The 21161-nt window shown below is 39.0% G+C and overlaps 1 protein-coding gene across 1 annotated transcript in view; it reads right to left on the bottom strand.

Annotated features, from left to right (window-relative positions):
• Positions 1 to 21161, bottom strand: part of PCNXL2 (pecanex-like 2 (Drosophila)) — a gene marked incomplete at its 5' end in the record, with an annotated part of 141373 nt that overhangs the window by 62258 nt on the left and 57954 nt on the right. The window contains 4 exons of the mRNA XM_010081844.1: positions 5404 to 5581; positions 10250 to 10391; positions 14357 to 14507; positions 15032 to 15124. Coding sequence (XP_010080146.1) covers positions 5404 to 5581; positions 10250 to 10391; positions 14357 to 14507; positions 15032 to 15124 — 564 coding nt within the window. The remainder of the gene's footprint in view (positions 1 to 5403; positions 5582 to 10249; positions 10392 to 14356; positions 14508 to 15031; positions 15125 to 21161) is intronic.

Genomic DNA, 21161 nt, shown 5'->3' with positions numbered 1-21161 from the left:
AAAGAGTGAGGCTTCTGACTTATAAGTAGCACCTAAATCAATCAATGGGACATGCCAACTAACCAAGAATTTTATTGCCATAAAGGCAATAAAAAGATCCAATAGGTTAATTACTTGACTTCAACAAAGCACGAATAAGGTCAATGCACTTGGTAGCACTTTCTCATAAAATGAAGGAAAACAAGATGACACGCATAATCTCTTTCCTGTCCAAGGGATTGTGTTGTGGATGTTAAAAGTTAAGCCTGATCAGAACAGGTCTGGCAGATTGCTACAAACTGGCTGTCTTAGCTGGAGTTACTTTGACAAAAAGATCATCTTTCATAAATTGATACTACAGCAGAAAGAAGTATACAGAAAGAGAAAAAATCTTATCAAAAAATGTGGATTCCTTATTAGCTGGAAAATATATTCTGGGAAGGAAGAAAAAATATCAGACAGGGAAATTGTATTCTTAAGTGAGCTCAGCAGGGGTAAGAGTACTTAGGCAAATGAATTCAGTGTTAATGAAGGCAAATTTAACAAGCTCTGGTTCTTTGATTATTTTGCCTTATGCATGAAGACAAATTCAGAACCCTCAGAGGACTTGACTATAAGAAAATATAACGTGATTTCATATTTTAGTATTGCTAATTAGTTCATCCACACACACAAATTAAGAGGCCATTAAATTGCGTGCCAGAACCGACGCTGAAAGAGATAAGAAGTTGTAGTCCTGTACATTAGAGGGTTAATGACACTGGGTGTTATCATTCCCATCCAGATCTGTGTAGTAGATGAGTGTGTAAGCTAAGGGTGGCTCTTTCTTTACGGCTTAAAGGAAGCTACACAGATTTGTCAAAAATACATGTTCCAAAGTACAGGTATCATTTCTTCAGTTGTGCTCTACAGATGAAGGAGTTGCTGATAAAAGAGCCAGTTTACCACAACTGGGCATGCAGGAATCTCCAGCATGCTGCTGGTTGCTCCCCGTAGAGAACAGACAAAAAAAAAACCTGACAGTTTTTTGTAGTAGCCAAGAGCATACTACAGCCAGAAGCATCCACACTCTCACTACCAAGTCTTTTGCTGTATTTGCGCTCTCAACCCAGCATCAGCACCACTTCAGGTTCCAAAAGCAGTTCAGGGAGACACTATGACCCCTCTCCACCAGCAAGATTTAGAGGATATTCATGGCACTGGACGAAACACAAAGCCACATCTTCAAGGGAACACCGAAAAGGAGCCGGGGACAAGCCTTGCCCTGAGCATCTTTGTTAACACTCAGCCAGTTCCAAACCGATATCCTCACTGTTGGAATGATTTGCATTGGTTTCTACTTCATGCTTAACAATATCTGTTCATTCTTGACTTGAGCAGTAGTTGTTCCAGACATACTTTAAAAGCAGCTCACACATCTACCAAAAAGGGCTGTGCTGGGCATATTCCTTTTGTTTTTTTTTTTCTTCCCCAATCGCACTGAATAAAGATGGACTAGATGAGCTGTGACATGCACTTAACCATCCATATGCTCTCCCTCTCATGTATGTGTTGCATACATTGGGTTTTCCTCAGTTAAGTATTATGTCAGTGGACATCAGAAGGGTGGAAGATCGATCCATCATTCCCAAACAGTTTACTCTTTCCATGCCCCCAAAACGGACATTTTTTATCCTATTACAGAAAAAAATCTTAGAGTTTTTCCTACTGTTAGAAGTTTAGGAAGAAATCTCCCAAGTCATAGAGTCATAGAATCATTAAGGTTGGAAAAGACCTCAAGGATCATCAAGTCCAGTTATATATTCCATCTTTGCTGTGCCTATGAAGAATATAATCTGAGTTATTTGTGGGTATCCATTTTCAATGAATATGAACATTCTTATTAACCTTTGCACTGACACTATCTCCTAAAAAGTCCAGGGAGAACAACTGGCTCATTTGAAAAGTTCACATGGAGTCTTGTAGACCAAGAAGACTGTCTTGATTATGTGGCTTGACTTCCTGTAAAGCATTACACTCGGAATTTTTGAATGAGCAATCATGTAATTTTAAAAGGCCATTCATCTCTGATTTAAAGAATACAGACAATGGGAGTTTTGGACACAAGACTCCCAGGCTGTAGCCAAGGAGACAAACTGGGCTGGCTACATGGAAAGTCTTAGCATAAGAAAGATGGGGAAGTCCTGTTCCACTTGAATTGAAAGTCATTCTTAAAAATAAATGCAGTTCATTCTTAAAAATAAATAAGAAATTATTTCTTAAATGTTTATCTTGCTTCCTTCCCAAGGTAATTTGAAAGACAAAACAGCACACTCTGCATGTACCTAACCAACTTTCAGCATTAAGTTTTCACATTCCACGACTTGCCAAAATGTAAACAGCTCATGACTTTTAAAAAAGAAGGGAATTAAACGTGTCACATTAATAAATCCTATGATATTAAAAAGACTTAAAAAATCCAGGCTGATTAAAAAAATCCCCAGGAATAGAACTGAATAGACTCTCTTGTTCTCTGTGTTACCCCAATGTGGGTGGCTTGGCTATCTGTAAACAGAGATAAAAATCTGGGAGCAGCAATTTGGACTTCCATGCCTCAACCTGTTCAGTAAGCAATATGTTCATTTGGAGCTTCTGATTTGACTAAATTACATTAAATCAACAGCACAGTGGGGAAAATGAGGGAAGCACAATCAGCGAGATATTCAGAAATACTCAACCCAATATTATTAGCAAAGTTTTATTCAAAATAATCTGCTTCACGAGTCACTAAGGCAGTTGTGAACGTCTGTTGAATTTAGGCACCTTCTTCCCCAGTGCCTGGCAGAGAAAAATAAAGGCTTACTACAACAGTGCTCAGAGCACGCAAGCATTTTTTTGTGTGGTAACCAGGCTTAAAAATTACCATCACTATGACCAAGGCACATCATTCCCTAATTCAGACGGTGGCAAGTTGACACTTTCAATGAGTAAGCAGAGATCAGCCGCGACTGTGTAATAAATTCTGCATAGACAAAGGTGATGGTAACAGAAACTGTCTCAGTTTCTGTTTTTCTTTTTAGAAACAGTTGCAAACACAAACAGGACTGAACTACAGACAGCCAGAATCTGTGAAGACCCATAAAGCTTTCAGGAACAGAGGGGGATGCAGCTTGCTTAGGGCCTATAGTATGGAATAAACATACACCCTCTTTATCCTCAAGTGACCATATCTTTTACTAAAGTTCCACAATATTGAACTAGTAAAAGCTCAGACCTTAATTAGGGTAAAGAAAACTTATGCCCTTTATGAATTGAAATGAACAGGACTTTAATTGCTATCATCTGCAATGCTATTTTTCAGATTAGCTTTAATGATCATTGTGTAATGGTCCATGTGCTTTTGTAATATAAATAATTCAACCATTTAATTTCAATTTTTTAAAATGGAACAAGGACAAGTCCACTTGATGAACTAATGACCTTCAAAATTTTGAATATTATCAGATCTGAAGACTGCAGATCAATGCTAAAACAACATTTTCAAAACACATCTGCTGTACAAGTTTTCAAGCCTGATAGCTTTCTAGCAAACATGTCTGCTTAATTTGGGATGTGTCCTTCATTATCTCATTCAGATTGCTATCACTAGCCTTTCTACTGTAAGCAGTAGCTTCAAACTACCCAAGCAACTCCCAAAGAACAACACTGAAAAGCCTTTACACCTCTCCTCCAAAAATATGCAATGATCCACACCAGTATGTTGTGATATGCTCACAAGGTCAACATTTTCAAATGAATTAATGAATAGTGACACTTTCAATTCTGGGGTGCTAATTTTTTGATCCTGTAGAGAGGTTTTTGGAGAATGAGTTTTAGGACTAAATAAGTCGTTATCCAGACATAGGATGCCCACTGATGAACATCACTGACAATCTTCTCTGGGGACAGAAATTCACCCCTTATTCTAGGGAACATGCAACAAATACTGAAAACTGCCACATGCTACCAACCTCTGCAACACTTTCACTGCTCATCTTTCACTCACAGAATCACAGAATGTTAGAGTTTGGAAGGGACCTCCAAGGTAAGAAGCTTAAAAAATTACTCTAACCCTATTTTAGGATCACAGAACATGGGGCAAGGGTTCTTTTTAAAGCAGACCTTTGTATCTCTTCTGCTCCTTTCTTTCTGGCCTCCCTCCCCAACCCTTTCCTCCTTACCCCAGCAGAGAGAAAGCACAACAGGTCTGACATTTGAAGGCTTGAAGCAGAGGAAGCCACAACTGGAGTGTGGTCCAAGAGTTCAGAGAAAGGAGCCCAAGGTCCCTCACTGAGCTGTTGTTATTATTCCCTTCCCCTCCTCCCTCACAGCAGCACAGAAATAAACCAGGAAAAGCCTTTAACTTCTGCTTCACTCTTTGCCTGAATGACTGGGAACTCCCAGCGTAACACCAATGAACTGGGTCTCTCCCTTAGGAAGCCTGAAACTACCATGTCTTTCTCCTCTCAGAAATCAAGTGGTGCTAGCTGGGTCATTCTCACACATATAGTAGGAATGTTTGAGAAAAATAAACCAAACAAGCAATCCCAGCAAAAAAAACAAACACCTCACCAGAGTTACCCCTGGACAAACTGTATCATATGTTACGGCAATCAGGGACCAACAAGTTTAAAACCAAAACAAAATACAAAAGAACTGGTAAAAGCTTTAGGTAAGCCTTAAATACTTTCTCGTGATTTATTAAGGTATCAGTTAAACCTGCTTCCTTCAGTGAAACAGCATAGACAGCAAATCAAGACAAGATCTGATCTGGCTGATGCAGAAATGTTTTTTTTCCAAGTAAATTCAACTAGAGTACACTTCAAGAGTTAAAAATGCGAAAGAGAGGAGGGAGCTCTGAGGTTAAGGTTAAGGGCAGCATCACAAGGATAACAGACTGAAAATAGGAAAAGCAAAATGTTAAGGCTGACATTAGGAAAACATTTATTATCATGAGGATGATTAGATAATGGAATAATTTCCCAAAGGAAGTTGTTGAGTCAAACACTAGAGGCATTCAAAGGAAACCTAGATAAAAACACCAGGCGATTGATCTGGAGGACAGCCCTGCACTAATGACCCAAGAGGCTCTTTTCAACTCATTGAGGGTTCTCCTCTTGAGAACAAGAATTCTGAACTTTCTACTTTATGTGAACAAAAAGTAAATGCAAAACATTGCACAAAACCAGAGAATACATTTAACTGGAACCTTGTTTTCAGTTTACAGATTTTTCCTCTATTGTACCAATACTCTGTGTCTACATATGCATTCATTACTTCTAAAAAATCCTACCATATTACTTCTAAAAAAATCCACCAGCACAGTGACACTAAAAAGATAAATAAAGCTATGAAATATATTTTCCAAAGAAATGACAGGAGCTATAAAAAAGCTATAAAACTTGCCTTATGAAACACGATGGACATCATGAAGAAATCCAGCAAGAAATTTTCTGAAATGTCTCTATAGTCAAATCGGAAGAAGATCACAGTGAAGCTCAAAGTAACAAATTGATTAATAGGATTACAGAATGAGGAGCGGAGGAGTTTCATCCCAGCAACTGTTATCAGGATAATATCACAGCTGTAAGAAAGGCAGAAAGAAAAGCCTAATCAAACCAAAGTCATAACACATTAAATTATCATAGAATCATAGAATGGTCTAGGTTGGAAAGGACCTTAAAGATCATCAAGTTCCAACCATACAAATAGCTGTACCACATGTACTTTAGATTGCTATGTATATCTAAATCTATACATCTTATTGATTTCTGATACTAATCCTATGTTCTTTTAATAATCACATTCTTTTACCCATGTGCAACTTCATATTTTTCCCTTATCATCATCACTCACTTGTAATCTGTAATAAAGAAACTCTGTACTAAAACCAGTAGTATAGACTATTAAAAACTAAGAATCCAGAAAGGATATTTTTGTATAGCTCTTAAAATAAAATTTCAAGTTTGGAAATACCTTGGCATTTCCGTTAATACACTACTGTAATTTGGGAAAAAAAAAAAAAAGTATTGAACCTATTCCAGGTTTTTTTATTAATAGAAATTTCACTTGATGACAGAGTTTATAATTATTCTCTTGCTTTCATTACACACAATGCCAAAATTCTAGATAGAAACACCCATAGAGATGAAATGCTAGAAATTCTTCCCATTGTTCTTGATTGGAAGGTCATCTATTCTATATAGTAATTACTTTATCAGATAAAAAGAAATTGTGTGTTGCATCTATGTGTCGTAAAATGCATGGAGTCTGCATTATACTCTCCCTTATTACATTCCAGAGAGTGAAATTAAGCTGAGAACTCTAAATAGTAAGTGACCACACAGAAAATCAAGAAGTCTAATCTTTAAAAATTAAAGTGTTTGCTGCTATATCTCCAAGAAGACTACACAATTTTCTGTATAAGAAAATGCAATTACATGAGAAGGAAAGATGGAAGTAACATATTGGCACCCCTTGAATTTAAAAAAAAAACCACTCCAGTCTCTGGATATATATCTGTACTTAGAGACTTGAGGTTGTTCATATTTTAAAGTTTTGTTCTTAAGATAATTTACAGAATTAGAAAGATGGTCTTGCTTGGACAGTATTTTGATCTCTTGTTAACACAGCCTATTCTGGGAGTTAGATCCTAGAAAGGTCTCAGACACATTAATTTTTACATCATTTGGGTAGACAGGCACTCCCCTGAGATGGGACACAGTACTGGGCTCCAGACCATGAACACCTACATGGATCTGTATTTTATCCAACAACCACTAAAAAGCCTGGGAACAGGGTCAGGAGTGGGAATTGGAACACGATTCCCCACTCCTATAAGAATTTCATACCATGAAAGTAGGAGGAATCAAGAGCAAACCTCCCATAGCCTCTGCTTTCCTGATAAGTGCTCAACAGTTGGGCTCTTGTTAAATGAAATGGGCAACAACACCTTCTCCACCAAGGTTTTTAAAAGAAAGAAAATCAAAGCAGTATTTTTTGAACTCAGTCCTGATCACACACAGGGGATGCTGCAAAACCAGCTCTCAGCTCAAAACCTTTGGGTTTCTGGGTTCTAGTCAGGATAAAATGAGAGAAGTGATTTATTCAGAAAGTTCTGGGCATGTTCAGAAGTCTATCTCAAGCCTCCTAATGAACCATCAAGTCAAATTCAGGAGTATTTAGTGATATTAGGTACCCTCAGGGTTTTCTGGCAGTTGAACAAGTATATTAGAATTGCAGTTTTGCACATTGATGCCCAAGAACCATACTGTATCTATTCCTGAAAAGACAACCCAAACCTAATAGACATGAACAAGTTACTCCCTGTTAATTGAGAGACAGGTTGCTTCTCTTAAGTAGATTAAGCACATTCACTTTTTGGGAGATGCATTGTTTGTTTGATGCTGGTGAAAACAGATGGGAACTTCAATGCACAATGAGTGACTCAAAGTAGGCCACCTATTTGCAAAACGCATGGATTCCTGCTGTGAACAACAAGAGTACCTGCTGCCATGACTGACACTTAACAGGCCAGAAAGCTCTAAACAGGTTTTCATCATTTTAGCAAGGCTTATAAGTCTGTACATTTCCAGGTTGATGTTAGTTTATGTGGCATTTATTCATTATTGTGTATCTTCTGTGATGAAGATGCAATTTGAGTGCAGGTCATTCTACAGGATCACCAGGACGTCACTGTTGGAATGAAATGCCAAGCTGACCTTATTTCTCACCTTGTCAAAGCTGTTCTTTTCATTTTGCCCCAGATTTCTGAATGGAAAACCTAGGGACTAAGCTAAATAGATTCTGAAGTCACTAGAAGCCATCCCAGCTTGTCCTGTATGAACCATCTGGATCTCGCATTCTTCAGAAGGAAGAAAATTCTTGCAACATGGAGGAATTCTCACATGAAAAACATGAGCAAAAGAAAGACTTTTTCCTCACTGGATCTGTTTACATGCAGGAAATTTCACCAAAAAAAAATTACATTTTATAAAATAAGGCTCTTGGGGGTAAGAGAAAATAATTTGCTTATTATCCCTCTTCTTTAAAGATATTGCCACGCAAGATGCTTTTTCTGAGGCCTTAACTCCCAGCAGAGAGAAAGCATGAGAGGAAGAGGGCCTGTCTCTGTGGCAGGTACCACTGGCAGGCTTTTCAGCTTGTCACCATGGGTCCCATTAATAACCACCACATTAGAGTCTGGAAACCTACAAACTCCTGGCTGTGAAGGAACTGTTCTGCCTCCTCAAGAAGCAAACTGCTTCAGTCCTTTAAGTCACAAAGCAAGATGAAGCTTCTTTAAAAAATACATTCAAATTGAGGAAAAACTCCAAAATCAAATCATGCACCTCGGACACTTTCAGACACAGAGAGGGTGAGTGGTGCCTTCCCTTCGCTAAGGTACGAGGCCGTCTGATCCTGGGGCAGTAAATAACTACAGAGTGTTCCAGCAACAGAAAACGAGTATTGATGTTTTAAAGCAGAGAAAGTACAACCCTCAGTAACACTGTATATAGAAGGAGCAAGGAGAGTCCAGGATGCGTTATGGGCTTACAGAGTTGAGGAGAAAGAGGTAGGACCTGAGGACGACTGTTTCGTGTGTGGCATTTCCATGGCAGCTGTAGGGGAAGTGTATTAAAGAGGAGTGCCAGAGAAGAAGGGATTACTGGGAGTGTTGTGGACAGACCTCAGCTACAAGAAAAAGGAGAAAACACAGGTTTTAAATCCAAGGTGATCACAGAGACACCGAGGGGTGGGGAAGCAAAGGCTTGTCATGGCATTCCCCTACAGGCCAAACAATCAGAGGCAGACAAATGTAATTACTTTCTTTAATCTCAAGATGTCTGGGGGACTGACTCACTACTCCTGAACACCTGAGGGAGGTGATACTTTCAAGTGCAATCTAGCTTGGAGGAATGACTACGTAAAAGTAGCACCTTCCTAACCCTACATATTTGCTCTGTGTGTGCCTTCAGTCATATCTGCTAACTAGTGACAAATGACACTTTGATTACTTTTGATTACTTTTTAGCTCTCCCAGCCTTGCAAACCAAACAGAGGGTTGAGTGTGAACTCAGTTTCACCTTGGACAATACACCTAAACTCCCGAAGCACCTTGGCCTTAGCATCTCCCAAGTGCCTGGGAAAAAAGATCAATGGGGAGCTACACAGGCTATGTCTGAGTGACTGGTGAGAGTCTCTCTGGAAAAGTAGTTGTCTGGGAGGAACACAAAATTTAATTAATGCCCTAGTCCTCGTTTCAGCCCTTAAAAGCAGGGACCACCTTTTCCTTATAGTTGTGTAGTCCCTGAAGCTGTGTTGCTCTTCAAGAGAGAAGAATAATTAAAACAACCTGCAATTTTTACATCAAAGTTCTTTTACCTAATATTTAAATTTAAGGATCTAAATTATTATTAATACTGAGGAACTCCCCTGCCTCCAGCTGTTTTTCCTGCTACTGGAATCTTCTTCCCTGAACACAGGCTGTTTCTTTGTTTTTATCATCTGCATCACTGTCATTCTGATATAAAAAGACTGCAGAAACTCTGCTCGCTGGGGATGCTGCAGTCACTAAGCCTGCTGAATACCTGCAGCAGGCAAGTCACCGACCAAAATATTTACCAGAAAAGGCTGTCTGCAAGGATCACACTGTGAGACCATGGGTCAGTATCACCAGTTCTGCTTAATATCAGATGCATCAGACTTTGGCAAAACTTGTATCACTACCTTTCTCAAACCGCTCAATACAGGACTACCCATCGTTCTATACTATTGAATATTTTATTCAGTTTTGTCTTAACAGACTTGTGTGGTGAAGCTTCTGATAACTCCTTTGGGAGACTACACCGTAGTCTTAAAAATCCTCAGTTAGGAAATGTTTCCTGATATCCAGCCTAGATTTCTCATTTTCATCTGATTAATTCTCGTTACCCCACTGTGTTTATGCCCATCAAACACCTGCAGCCTGGTCTTGCTTTTAACTGACATTTAGACATTCCGTATATATCTCTATATAGCTCTTTAATCTTTTAATTTCTCTCTCTTTCACTGGAATCATGTCTTAGCACGTGCTAAGGTAATTTTGTTTTTTTCTTTCAGCAAAGTCAATAATTATTGTACACTGAACTAACAATGCACAACAGCAAACTGTGACAAGCAGACTTAAATAAGAAACAAATTTTATTTCTCAGTCTTCAGTCTAAAACCAAACATTCTACTAATCACATGCTTTGAGTTACAATCTACTTACTGTGTACCAAGCTTCTTGTATTTACTAATTGAGAAAGCATCGATGGTGAGGGCATTCAGTATTATAGCTGGATATAAAATGTATTTCTCAAAGCACTGAAGCCACACATAAAGCCTTTCAAACCACATCAAATGAGCAGCATCTGAAATAGGAATTCAGATAACAGATCGTTGCATCAAATTATTAGCACTTTTTGCACAGCAATACTGTAGAAGAAATGAGTTAGCTCACATGAATAATATAATCAACCAACTAATTTATGAAACAACAGAATGCATACTTCTTTTGCAATAAAGAAATCCTTTGGTTCTCTGAATTCAGGGAGTATCTGTCTTGCTGTTTATAACTGCACTCATGAGAAATGCTCAGAAACTGTAAGAGATGGTACATGCTAGATGGCAGTTTCTACATAATCCAATTACTAGTCACTATATTAAATAGCACTTTCAGTAATGTAATGACTCCAGAGAGGCCCTCTCCAGCTCTGGCACTGACCTGGTGGATGACCTAGAGAACCTCATTTGAACTCTGTGCCTCTCCTTCTCCATCTTATAGTGGCAAAACATTGTTCATTAGACTGCAAAGTATCATTGACCTCACTGATAAATGAAATATCCTTTGAGATCTAAAGACTGAAGAATAAACAGGAGCTAGACACTGCCATAGATGTTTCTCAAAACACTTAAACAGCCACTGTAAAAATTATCTGCTAGGATCACATCATTCATCAGTAAAATTTTTTTTTTTTTGCAGCAGATTTTTTCTAACATCATCACAGTGTTTAACGTGAGTATTAGACAAGAACTGAATGCTCTGTGCAGTTCAATTGCTATAAGAACTTATGTGAACTGAGTGCAGAAACACTTATGTATGGACAAAAATAATGTCTTTATTCTCAGCTGAGCTCAGCTACACAAGGTTATTGGAAAAACAATGAACACAAAAAGGCAGAACTTGGTATTGACTCAGAAATAACAATTCCAGCTACTGAATCTTCAATACTCTTCCCTGCAGAAATGAAAATAATTATGTATACACATCCCACCCTCCCACACACAACTTTTCAATGACAGACAAAGAAGACATGCTGAATCAACAGATTTGTATGTTCTACAGGCAGAGTTGTATATTGTACAGGCTCAAAGAGAAACATCTAAAAGCAAAAAGCAATCCTTCCAAATTGTCTTTAAGTCATGCTTTGCTGGTATCTTAAGCTAAGGCAATGCTCTTGTAAAAATCTGCATTCAGAAAACACCATCAATTTCTGTTTCTTATTATAAGGTAAAAATATTTCCTCCTAAAAGTTCATACATGCAGCGAAATATCTATTGTGGAGCCTAGATGATATTCTGCATTCCTCTCACCTCCTCCTGAACTACAAATTGCTCTCAGAGCTCCACTCAAGAACTTCATCCAGCTGACCTCTGTGTAAGAACTCAAGCTTGAATAGAGATGTGCATATCATGTAGACCAAAAAGAAGGCAGCTGCAGAAGCAGAGAGAGATTTGTGCAGACAGTGCAGACAAAAAAAAAGAGCTCACATTCAGAGGGGGCCCAGGGAAAGATGGGCATGATTTGAAAATGGCTTACACGAATCTGTGGGGTGTAAAGCAGTGGTGGGGAGAAAAACAGAAAAAATAGTCTCTTGTGTTTCAGGGTTTCTTTCTCACTCAGTCCTGCACTGCTTTCTACACATCTATTATACCATAAGCTCACACATCTTGACCTCAGCCTTTCTTCCTATAGTCAGGCAAAACAATGAGAAGTAATAAATGAGTTATCTCACAGGGGCATCACAAGAACTGGTCTGGCAATTGCTATTTAGTGGAAGGCCTGAAAGTTTGAACAGATCATCCAAAATCTATGAAACAAAGCCAGGAATAAACTTGTGGAATTACCATTACCAGGTGCTTGTTTAATTGCAAGCAATCATTCATCTCCTCATAGCACTACACTTGTCAAAAATTAGGAAGCTGAAAATGAAATTCTATGCAGTAAAAGCTTCTCAGAGACATCTTGTGTTGTGTGCTTGTCCTTTCACTGTCCATGCCTGACAACGTCCTTTTCCAAGCTTCTCTTTCTATATAAACAGGGAACCTTTAAGTTCAGGTCCTACATTTTTCTTACAGAGTAAAAGAAAGAAGACAGCCTGTCAGACATATCTATCAAAGGGATTATACAACCTTCTGCTCAGCCTGTCTCATCTCAGAACACGATAAAAAGCTTCTGCAGCAGCCTATGGGATTGAAATATATGTATTTTTTTTACTCTTGTTTTCCAACACACAACACCAGATACTTCAAAATAATACTTAAGCCCCAATGTGAGGAAATTGACCACATACAAAATGAGGACTGCAAAAGAAGGAAAAAAGTCTGTTGTCTGCAGCAGGTAGCATGGGAAATGCATCTGATCTCAAAGCAGAATGAAACCCATCTATCTGGCAGATCCCTACCCTCAACCTTTCCAAAAGCTGAGTCACTACATTTGGGAAAACAATGTTTTCTGACAAATTAAGACAGACTTAATCAGGACAAGGGAAAGAAATCCTACAGTAATCTTTTCTGACTAAATGATGTAACAAACAATAAAACTTGGGTATTCATCAGAAGCCCTGAGCAATGCTTTCAATTGGGCATGATCCTTAATAAAATTTATATTTCTACTGCACTTCCCTTGGCATATTGCAGTTGAAATTAAAAGACAACCTTTAGTCAAGTCTCTTGGGCACTTTTTTCATACCCAAGACTTGTTTGGAAAGTAATCATTTTGAAATACATGATTGTTTAAAAAAAAAAGATTTAAATCCTTAATGTATGGTTTTGCAGAGAGTGATCTGAACTCTTTTGTTGTCTTGTTGAAGAACAGACTAAAGTCCCTCGGCAGACTGTGTTCTGACAACGCTGCCTTCAAACACCTCAGAAACATATATTGAGAATGATTAAGGCACAGGATCCATCAAGAAATGACAAGTAAGATTTTGGCTGGTAGCAAAGGCAAGATGAGAGCCGGGGAGAAAAAAAAAAAAAAAATAAAGCTGCACTTCTATCTGCTTGCAGAAATAGCTGTATCAGAACAGGGAATCAGGCCTTAACATATTAAATTTTTTAGCTATACTTGTTTGTATCAAGGCGCTACCCACTGAAGCCAGCAGACATTAGCAAGAACAAATCTTCAAGAAAATTTCACAGTTCCTTTCAATTTTAATGTTCCTCTAAAAGTGTTATGATGGAAATTAGAACTCTAAGTTGCACTACCAACGCTGTTCAAATGATATATAGTTATGTGTCAGAAAGTAGAAAAAATTCTGCCTCAATTTCATAAATCATTTAAGGTTTTAAATTATACAAAATGCCAACGTATTAAGCATGAACAGTAAGATATTAAGCAACACAGCAAGTACTGCAATGTAAAAGCAAAAGGCACATCAGACGATGGCCCATGAAAGGCCACTTAAGGCCAGTAAGATGATTAAGGGACAGGAGCATTTGACATAGAAGAAGAGGATGAGAGGGCTGGTATTGCTCAGCCTGAAGAAGAAAAGGCTCATGGGGCATCTTATTGATGTCTGATTGGGGGTATAAATACCCGACGGGGAGGGTAAAGTTGACGGAGCCAGACAGTTCTCAGTAGTGCCCAGTGACGGGACAAAAGCAAATGGGCACAAACTGAAATCCCATTTCAACATAGAAAAAAACAAACCAAAACAAAACAATCTCTCTTACTGTAAGGATAATTGAATTCTAGAACAGAAGGGTTGTTCAGAAAGGTTGTGAGTCTCCACGCTTGAAGATATTCAAAACTGAGCACAGCCCTGAGCAACCTGCTCTAGCTGGGGGTGTCGGACTACACAAGCTTCAGAGGGGCCTGTCCAGCCTCAGCCCTTCTGTGCAGTGGTCTCAGGAGACAACTTCTACAGAGCCACAGATTTGCTGGTGACCGGGAAGAAAAAAAATATTAAATCGTGGGCTATGTATGCTATTCAAAAGAGGGAAACGTAAAGTATGATTTATTCTCCCTTCTCTATTCCTTCTGTATTTTTTTTTTTAAACCAAGACAAGCTGCAAGTCATTGCATCCATTGTTTAGAAAAGATTTTTTTACAAACCTCTCACTTCCCGTTGCTGGTGCTCTTTGCTTTTGAGTATGGGGTGGGAGATCCACAGCCAGGGGTGATGCTTGCGGAGCTGAGGAAGCACGTAATGTGTTATAAAGCCCACGGTCCAGGCTAAAGCAAACAAGACAATGCTGAGAAATGGCTGGGCCAAAAGAAAAAAATTAAACATGGTTACAATTTGCAAACAACATTTTTATATCAAACTTTTTTTTTAACATTTTGTAACAGTTCCTATAATTGTATTTTTGTGCAATTTATTTTTATTCCTATGTTCAAACTCCGATTCCACAGTTGGATACAGATTTTGAAACACATATTTTTCACACAGAATTAACCAATTCTTTCCTCCCTAATTGGAGGAAAAAAGGCAAGTGATCAGGCTTATTCATTCTGTTCCCCAAGGTTCCACATCATAAAAGAGCTGTGGATATGCAGACGTTTAAGGGAAGAGACATCAAATAAGTAACACTGAAATTACACCAAATATCCATAAACTGACTACCTTGCACATAAAAAAAATGTTATCATGACCAGTAAATACATTTTCGTTTACTTCTCTTCCCACAATCTCAATTGTTTCCAGTTAAAGCACCCTGTGGTTTTACATAAAAGATAATATTTTAGGGGGACCAAAAAAAAAAAAAAAAAAAAAGGACAGATACACACCCTTAATGATAGAAACACAGTACTGGCACTGACAGCAAACGACAGAACAGCAGCCGCTGTGCAGACAATGAGATCCGATTTCAAAATTTCTTTCTGTGAAAATAATTATTTTATACAAAATTAGCAAGGCAGTAGTGTTTTAACCAAAGTAAATGGCTGTTCTCAATTACTCACGCTCTGCATTGTGATAAGGCTAATCAGCGTTCCCTGACAGAAAAGTATTTTCTTTACTCTGCTTTGGGAAATTATTTCTTTACACTCCATGTTTGTCAAAGTAATCACACTTAAATTCATCATGCCTAATTTTAAATTATATTTTTAAATAACATAGGTTTAAGATTGGATAAATGAAAGTAGTACATTTTCATAACGAGTCTGATTCTGTTTAAGGAATATAACTGTTTTACATTATGACTTTTTTATTTTTGAGAATGAAAATTCTGGTTCTATTTCCTATTTGCAAGCATTAAGATTTCTTCAGATTCACTTTCTCCTACTTGCATTATTGAAATGAGTCATGCTTTTCTGTCATGTCTTCAGAGGCATTAAGTTAATACATTTATTATGTTTTAAAGTGACATGTCCCATTCTCTGCTTTTCTGTATTGGAAAGCAGATTTTGGCAAGATTTTATGGATTTCAGACAAGGCCTTTTTCTAGTGTCACTGAATGATAATGAAAGGACAGAACGGCCTTTACATAAAGATCTACAACTAGGGTAGGAGTAGTTTTGTTTCTAGAGATTGGAAAACATCACTGTCTTTCCAGACCATTTTTCTTGTGATTAAAATGCCATTCTCAGTAAATAAATAAACAAGATAGCTTGCGAGCCCTGCGATCTTCTGAGTTGTACTTCGGAGGTCACCCAAACGTCTTTGTGAGTAAATGAAAATCTTGTCTTAGATTTATGAAAGGGGCATTAAAGTTCAACACTCAATGCTATTGCTAAGTTATTAAATGAGTAACAATTTGTAGCTTTTGGTTTAGAAGCTGATTTATGCTTTAATTCAAAGACATCTAGAAACAGCATATGAAACACAACACTTCTTAGATTTGGAAGCTCATCTGATTTCCTGGTGCTGCAATCTAGCTTCTTCATGCATCTCATCAGAGAAACAGAAAGAAAACTAAGATAATGATGGGATAGCAAACCTACGAATAAGGGAGATAAAAAGAAAGCAAGCAGAACAAGTGAACAACAGAAGGGCTGCAAATTACAGGAGAAGCTGGTAGCAATCGCTATATTTAGGCTGCCTATCACTCCCTGTTATGAAAGATGCTTCTTAGTAAAAGGTCACAAGCGTCAGCAGTTCCACTTACTGCAGCAGGCCTTGGAAATTCAGTAGGACGAAAAAGCCTTCAGGCTCAAGAAGTACTTTTGCTTTGTCCCAGGAAACTCCAATCTCATTTAGCTGAATTCTCAAACCATCAGCACTGTCCTTCCCTTTCCCAGGCTGCCCAGGAGCATGTACCTCCAAAAGCACAGTGCTGCCTCCCCTCTGAGATCTGCGCCTTCTCCAGACAGCCCTGTACTCCCCACGGACTACGGGTGGGAAGGTATAGGAGCAGAGTTAGGTCTTCCTAACTCTTACCGACCATCTTTTCAAAGCACAACCATGCTGGTCTTTCTCCTTGCTTCTTGGCCATTGTATGCAACAGGAGAACCCCAACATGAGGGACCTCACAGGAAAAGCCTTCTGAACAAACCTTTGACCCCTGCCTGCCCCCAGATGTCCTCTCCATTCGGTTCAGACCTTCTCTCACTAGCAAATTGTATATCCAACTCTAACTCAAGTGGTTTTAGTATGTGGAGCAGTACTAAAAAATCATGGTCAAAACCCTGATAAAGATGAATAAGGGATATATTACCAACACATCTAATGGAATTTTTTTTAACCTTTCCAAATTTTTTTTTAAATATGTTGCATATAAAAATCTATGTAAAGCAGCATTTAGCTTGTAAAATACAGCATCTGAGAAAGTTAAGCAGTGCCAGATTTATATGGCACTATTTCAGCCCTTTCGTGAATACATATTATGAAAAGTCTTGATCAAGTGTCATTTTCTGCACAGCTGAATCCAACTACTCAATAATCTAAAACAAGCTTATAAGAACAACAAACACACTCCAATCATATTTACAAGCTCTTCTGTGTAACCAGAAAGGATTACTATTAAAATGACTTATTTCTCTCACAATCAGGTGACTGAAGAAGCTGCCATTTTAAGAACTACATCAAATATTAAGAATTTAGCTGTAAAATCAGCAGAGGTGATAATAATGAACATTTTGGGGAGAGACGGCATCCTAACTTGCCATTCTGTGTCAGGTCACCAAAGAGAATCTTTTCAAAAGATTACAGTCAAAAGAGAATGTATTACACAGATTATATTGCACAGGACTGGTATTTCCCACCTTTGAGTTTACAAGTGTTCTTTTTAGGGTTCTCTCACTGCTTTTCACACATTAACAATCCCACACAGGAAAAGGTCTGTGTTTTTAAACCAATGATTATTATTCAGGCATTTAAGCCCAAATTTGACAATTGCATTTCAATTCTGGCAACATCTAAAGTGTTTGAAGTATTATATATGCCCAGGCTTAACTTTCTGACCTTGCACAGAACTGCTTCAAAATGTAAATGTACTGCTCAGATGGTGACTTGCACAACGGTCCCCAGAGAAGCTCCTTCTTGACGTGGCAGACAAACTTCTCACTAAATTCAGTTTTTTTTTTCCTTCTAATACAAAGTCAATCAGAGTTGCTTTTGTTTCCTGTCATGGCATGGTGGTCAGGGCCCTCCAGGAAACAGCTGACCCTGGGCAGTTATCTCTCTGGCTAAGGCGGACTGAGAGCTACCTTCCAGGAGAAACCTTTGGGCATCCGCCTACAGGCTACTGTGGGTGGATTTGTGGCTTTCTGAAGGCATCTCACTCCTGCAAAGCACACACCTATCTTAGACACAACTCTGCTGCCTGTCTTGCATTTAGACCCAACTGTCTAAAGCAGGATTTTGGATTCCACTCCCAAGGCCAGGCACTTATGAATGCTGAATAGCCCTACAAGGGGATGCTCGAGTCCTTCATTGCAATTGGTCCGATGTGCAAAAAGTTAAGGTCTGATCACAGTCAAAATCTCTGCAGTGAGAGGTAATCACTGTTACACTGAAAGCAAGTGTTCTTTTTTCTCCATTTTACACTCAAGGAAAAAAGAAACCCCAAACCAACATTGCTACTTGATGCCTCATAGACTTTACAAGCAGAATACACTATAATGGCGCTGCTTTATTATTATTATTTTTAATTATGCTTTCAGAGCTTTGAACAAATCCTTTTACTATCTGTCTAAATGTTTGTACTAAAGGCCTGTAAGGAAGCTGAGTTTGAATGTAACACATTAACACCCTCAGGCCACTGGTTAATCTAGTAATCAGCCATGTGGATGCCTAAAGAAATTAATTATAATGGTAGGAAGCTCCATTCTCGAAGTTGAATGGTCAATTATCTATCACAGCTGCTTTGTAATTCAGGCTTCCAAAGCTGGCAATTCTTACACAGCTATTCAAGCAAAGGAAAATAGTAAAGGTCATGTAACTAAACATTAGAGATGCTGTATTTATTATTCCTAACATCAATGCAAAGCCACTACAGAATACAACACATTAATTTTCAATATTAACCTTGTTTGCTTTCAGATCCTTGAGGAGGTGATTTGCTCCTGTACGCCTCAGGATTTCTGATTAAAACAGGTCTTATTTAAATGACATGCTTCTATGAAGTCCATATGTCTGTATATAGACCAGGGCAAGGCTGGCTGTTTTGTTGCATCCTGCCATCTCTTGCCACTGCCAGGGGGTTAGGAATACTCTCCTCACAGAGGAGCACTCCAAGAGGAAAAAACGAACTACTTCCATGAAATCTCCGTCAAATATTGACATATTGTTTCACCCACAAATATTCACATATTCAAATATTCACATATTGTTCGAAGATACCCTTGCAGAAGTTCTGGAAGCTATTTAAAATTGGCTTTTAAGAGTGAGCCAAGTACTACATCCTAAACACAACTGCTATTGCTGAAGCAAGTCAGCAGAGACTGTGGTTTGACTGTGCTCCTCAAACCTGAGGCACACACATTTTCTCCTGCTTCAATTCTTCCGTGCTTGCTCTGCTAGCCCTGCACTGTGAGACAGCAGTGGGAGTCTCCTGGCAAACTGGTTAGTGTTTAATTGAGACAGAGCTACCAGATAACACCGAGGTTAAACAAAGAGCCTGCATTAATCAGAAATTGCCCTCTTTTTCTTCAAAAGAGCTCTCAGTGTGGAAGAATTAGCACTACTAATTGACACTGTAAGCAAACACATTTGCTTACAGTTTTTATGCAGATTAAGGGAAGCCTGGACAGAGAAAAAATGAAGGCAAAGAACTAGCAAGCTCCAGCAACACTGAAGGAAAGCAGCCTCTGTCTAGAAGCAGCAGAGGCAGCAGCATGGAATATCACATGTACAGAGGAGAAAAGTGCCGATCCCCAAAAGCAGGTACAAGCAAAGCAAGCGGTGCCAGGAATCCCACTTAATTAAATGCAAAAAAACATCACGGGAATGAGACATGGTGAAGAGAAGAACTGAAGTCCTGTGTCTGGCCAGGACACCTCACTCCTCCCCACACTTCTACATCTTCTGCCCCAGCAGCTCAGGGGCCCAAGAGCAGTTGAACTACATGGTAACTGTGTTAGGATAAGACATCACATCCCTGTCCACATTACTGACACAAAAGTACGTCACGAGTCTGCGCCATGACTCCATTTTGAAAATATAGCCAGGATCTTAGACATGAATTGTTTGTTTGGGGTTTTTTTTTCCTTCCCCCCAGTATAAGCCTTGCTCAAGGTTTCCCTCTGCACTGGGAAATGAAACCAGCTAAGCGGACAGCCACAGTAAATGTTTCAGCCCCCTGGCAAGGCTCCATCTGCAGAACAGGTGAGATCAGACTCTGCACTGCTCCAAGAAGGGCACTGTCAGCAAAAGATACAAGCGGGACACAAATACGGAGCTTTCCATTACACCTGGCATACAGTGCCCCTGTACAAGAATGGGCTGACAATGAACTGTGCAATAACCTACACACCAGAAATAATGCAGAATATAGCAAAACTTTAACATAAATAGTTTATGTTTCACTCTGTTACTAGCTGGACATTCATACTGCAGTGTGACCATGTTGCAAACAGTTTAGTTTGCAAGAAACTGCAGCTCAATACAAGCGACAAGCAGCAGACATATCACTTAATCTTACGTGGGTCCTATTGGAGTAAGCAGTTTAAAATAACATTATACATGGTAGAAAAATAACAACCTAAGCAGCAGCTTAGCAAAGAAAAGTAGAAAACATTGGCAGTATGGGATCAACTCATGTCATGAAGGTAGGCTGTGTAACACCTTATAAAATGCCCAGCATATTCAAGATGTGCAGGAGAAATGCATCCCTTCCAAGGGACATCTGGAGGCCACACCAGCTATAGGACCAACAACCAGTACCACCAGGCACTATGGACCCTCAGGTCACTTCTAAGGGTCAAAAAAAGACCGTCTTCCAGGCATTCTTTGAACCTCTTTGCTTCTGCAAACATTCAGGAATTCAGGAATAATTGCCTAGATTGCACATGCTCAGACGCAGGCGTTAGGGATGTGGACAGGAGGAAGGGCTGTCTGACAGCCAGGAGGCAGGACAGTTCATAACTAAGAAATGTCAAACACCCCTTAATACTTCTGGAAACTTGATGATCTTCACACCTGAACTCTTTATAAGATCAATCTCCCCTGGGTAACAGCGAGGGGTTTTTTTTGTATAAAAAGACACAAAAAGGAAGATGGGTCACTTTGGATGTTTAAGATGAAGTAGGAAATAAGCTGACACACTCTTAGAGCTACGTGCCCGACAGTAGGAAATAAACAGCCTGCCAAGCAGAGAGGATGAGGTGGCAAATGCTTGGCACCAGGCATGTACCTCCCTCTCTCATACCAGTCAAGTTTCACATGCTTCTTCCATCTCTAGGTGCCAAGTCTGGTCTGTGCTCCACCTGGCTTAGCTGGAGTGGAGGACATTCAGTCAAAAGTACTTCCTGGCACAGA

The sequence above is a fragment of the Pterocles gutturalis genome, unplaced genomic scaffold, assembly GCF_000699245.1.
Source record: "Pterocles gutturalis isolate BGI_N339 unplaced genomic scaffold, ASM69924v1 scaffold1104, whole genome shotgun sequence".
Lineage (NCBI taxonomy): Eukaryota > Metazoa > Chordata > Aves > Pterocliformes > Pteroclidae > Pterocles > Pterocles gutturalis.
This window is presented reverse-complemented; position numbering and strand designations above follow the sequence as displayed.